At 49.1% G+C, this 2,500-nt stretch overlaps 1 protein-coding gene across 4 annotated transcripts in view; it reads left to right on the top strand.

Moving 5' to 3' along the window:
• The window catches only part of kalrnb (kalirin RhoGEF kinase b), an 81,773-nt gene that overhangs the window by 68,957 nt on the left and 10,316 nt on the right, over positions 1 to 2,500 (top strand). For 3 of the 4 annotated variants that reach the window (XM_062527343.1, XM_062527344.1, XM_062527345.1), the window contains one exon: positions 663 to 940. In XM_062527343.1, coding sequence (XP_062383327.1) covers positions 663 to 940 — 278 coding nt within the window. The remainder of the gene's footprint in view (positions 1 to 662; positions 941 to 2,500) is intronic. The other variant, XM_062527347.1, reaches the window with a different exon arrangement.

The following is a 2,500-nucleotide window of genomic DNA, read 5'->3' as shown; positions in this document are numbered from 1 at the left end:
CTGCAATATCTTAAAAAAGTGATGGACATTCTCTTTCACTTGGTGTGAGACAGAGAGAAGGGAAGGAGCACTTGAGGACGCACACAGTGTATCTGCACACACACACACACACACACACACACACGTACGCACGCACACTGTACTCATACTGTAGGTGCAGGGTTAACCGCAGTGAGTCATCTGAATGTGTGCCTCCCATTTCTAATTTTGGGTTTGGCACCCGCAGCACATAGTAGTTGATGTCTAGGGCCACTGTTCTGTGGAGCAGGTTTGTCAGGTTCCCCCGATGGGTGGATTAGCCACCTGAGTTAGTCAGCCGCACACGCACCAACTTGCTCACATGCTTGTCCTTCTCCCACCTGAGCAGGTAGGGCTCCGAGATGGACCTTTAGCACATGACATTTTTACACTCTTGATTAGAACCGAGAGAACCTGTATTATTCTGTAGAGGCAAACTAGGAGCATCTCTATTTAGGACTTTAACACAAGGATGTTAAACTTTTGTTTTGTTTCTTTATTTTGAGTCTTCTGTGTTTGCTGGGTTTCAAGAGAGACAAGCAACTCAATGTGTTTCTTTGTTCATTCACTTCTTAATCTGTTTCATCTGTTTCTTCTGATGCCACCTCATTTCTTCTCTGCCATCTTTTTCATCTCTGTTGCAGAGAACTATCCAGCAGTGAGCTCGGAGGTCAAGTCCGAGTCGGTGGCCTCGTTGCAGCCTCAGGCATCGGTCAGCTCGCTGCCGACCGGCTCGCCAGGACCCAAGCGCTCGGGGACGACCGGTAACACCCTGAAGAAGTGGCTGACCAGCCCTGTGCGGCGCCTCAGCCACGGCAAGGGGGACAACGCCAACACCAAGAAGCCCACGGGCAAGCAGCGCAAGAGGGACGGACGCAAGAGCGTGGACCTGGGCCCCCAGCACGAGGACAGCACAGAGGAGGTACGGACTGTGCACACACCACCGACACAGACACTGACACAGACAGTAGAGAGACTTACTGACAGGTGGGAGACTGTATGTACTGCTATGAGACACAGTGGAGAGAATCACAGACAGTCTGGACATAGAGGAGGCACTGACACAAACACAGGAGAGAGCGACAGACATGTGGGACAGTTAGGAGATACTGTACAGAGACTTACAGACCGGCCTGGATCAGACAGGCTGGGAGCGGCCGGCGCTAGTATGACAGGTGCTGGGATACGGGCAGTAGAGATGTACTGTACAGGCAGGTTGGCTCTGGTTGGCTCTGGTTGACGGGAACATGTCTGACCATAAGGTGGGGTGGAGTCCGGCCAGGTAAGATAAGATAAGGTGCTTTGCCAATCAATAACGCTGGGGGTATTTGTTTGATACATGAAGATAGCTGAAAAAAGCCTTCAGGTGATTACTGTTAAAGACTGTAAAGACTGCATTCGGCACCTTCAGTGCACATTTGTGTTGAACCTACTGAACATCCTTTGCCTAAATGATTCAGTGTATTGTACCTTTACACTCACAATAGCAAGAGTCAATTTGAGTATAAATTTGCATTCATTACAGTCATTACCTGCGTGGAGGTAGGCAGGTCAGGGCTGTATCAGGGCCAGATCAGGGTAGGATGTGGCTAAGGGGTATTCCAGTGGGGCACTATTTCAAGCCTACGGGGCTGTACCGGGTACGTAAGGGAAGCATTCCATTTGCATTGCCACAGCAATTAGCTTCCACCACTGTGATCAGGGGAACTGGCTACACCAGACATTCCAAAAAAATAGACCGGTCTTTTAAAAGGTGAATGGAGCGCTTCAGTTACGCGCCTGGTGTAGCCTCCCTGTTAGTCCGCTTGTAGTTTTACATGGCCATGCTTCAAAATACTTAAATGTTTTAGCGAACACATTTCTAGAACACCATACACATTCTATACCCTATATTTGTCGTGCTCAACACTGTTGTGGCTTTTTCATAGCCCTGCATACAATCTGACCACGTTCCAGAACACTCCATCATTTCTCACACTGGAGACTAAGTGAAATCTTAGCACCAGCCCATAACCCTGACTTCCTAACAGCACCAACTCTCTCCTGCCATAACTTTCTTTAACGTCTCTGCAAGCCCCCAGATCAGCTGTAACCTTTATAGCCGTCTCCATATCCTTAAATCAAGTGGAGCAGTTTTGCTGTAGCCCTTAACCTCACATGCGTAACCACTAATCCACCAGCACTTTGACGCCACATCTGCTGCTGCTGGGTCTGCTCTGACATAGCTAGCTCCACACATTAGCAAACAAAGTCATTCAACTCCCATAACCTGTAACATTGTATAACATTGTACCACATTGTACCCACTAAGATGTCCTGAGCGCTAAGGTTGTTGGCTTATTTTTGTCATCCAACCCTGTGTGTGTGCCTCTTCTTTGCGTCCTAGCGTAGCTCCCTGTAGTCAAGCCATTGAGGGCAAGTGCAGGTGCGGCGGGGGGCTTGTTGTGGGAGTGCATGTTCCAGCGCTAACCTGGATAGCTGT

Source organism: Sardina pilchardus, chromosome 23 (genome assembly GCF_963854185.1).
Source record: "Sardina pilchardus chromosome 23, fSarPil1.1, whole genome shotgun sequence".
NCBI classification, from domain to species: domain Eukaryota; kingdom Metazoa; phylum Chordata; class Actinopteri; order Clupeiformes; family Clupeidae; genus Sardina; species Sardina pilchardus.
The sequence above is the reverse complement of the archived record's forward strand: the minus strand, read 5'-3'. Positions and strand labels throughout refer to the sequence as shown.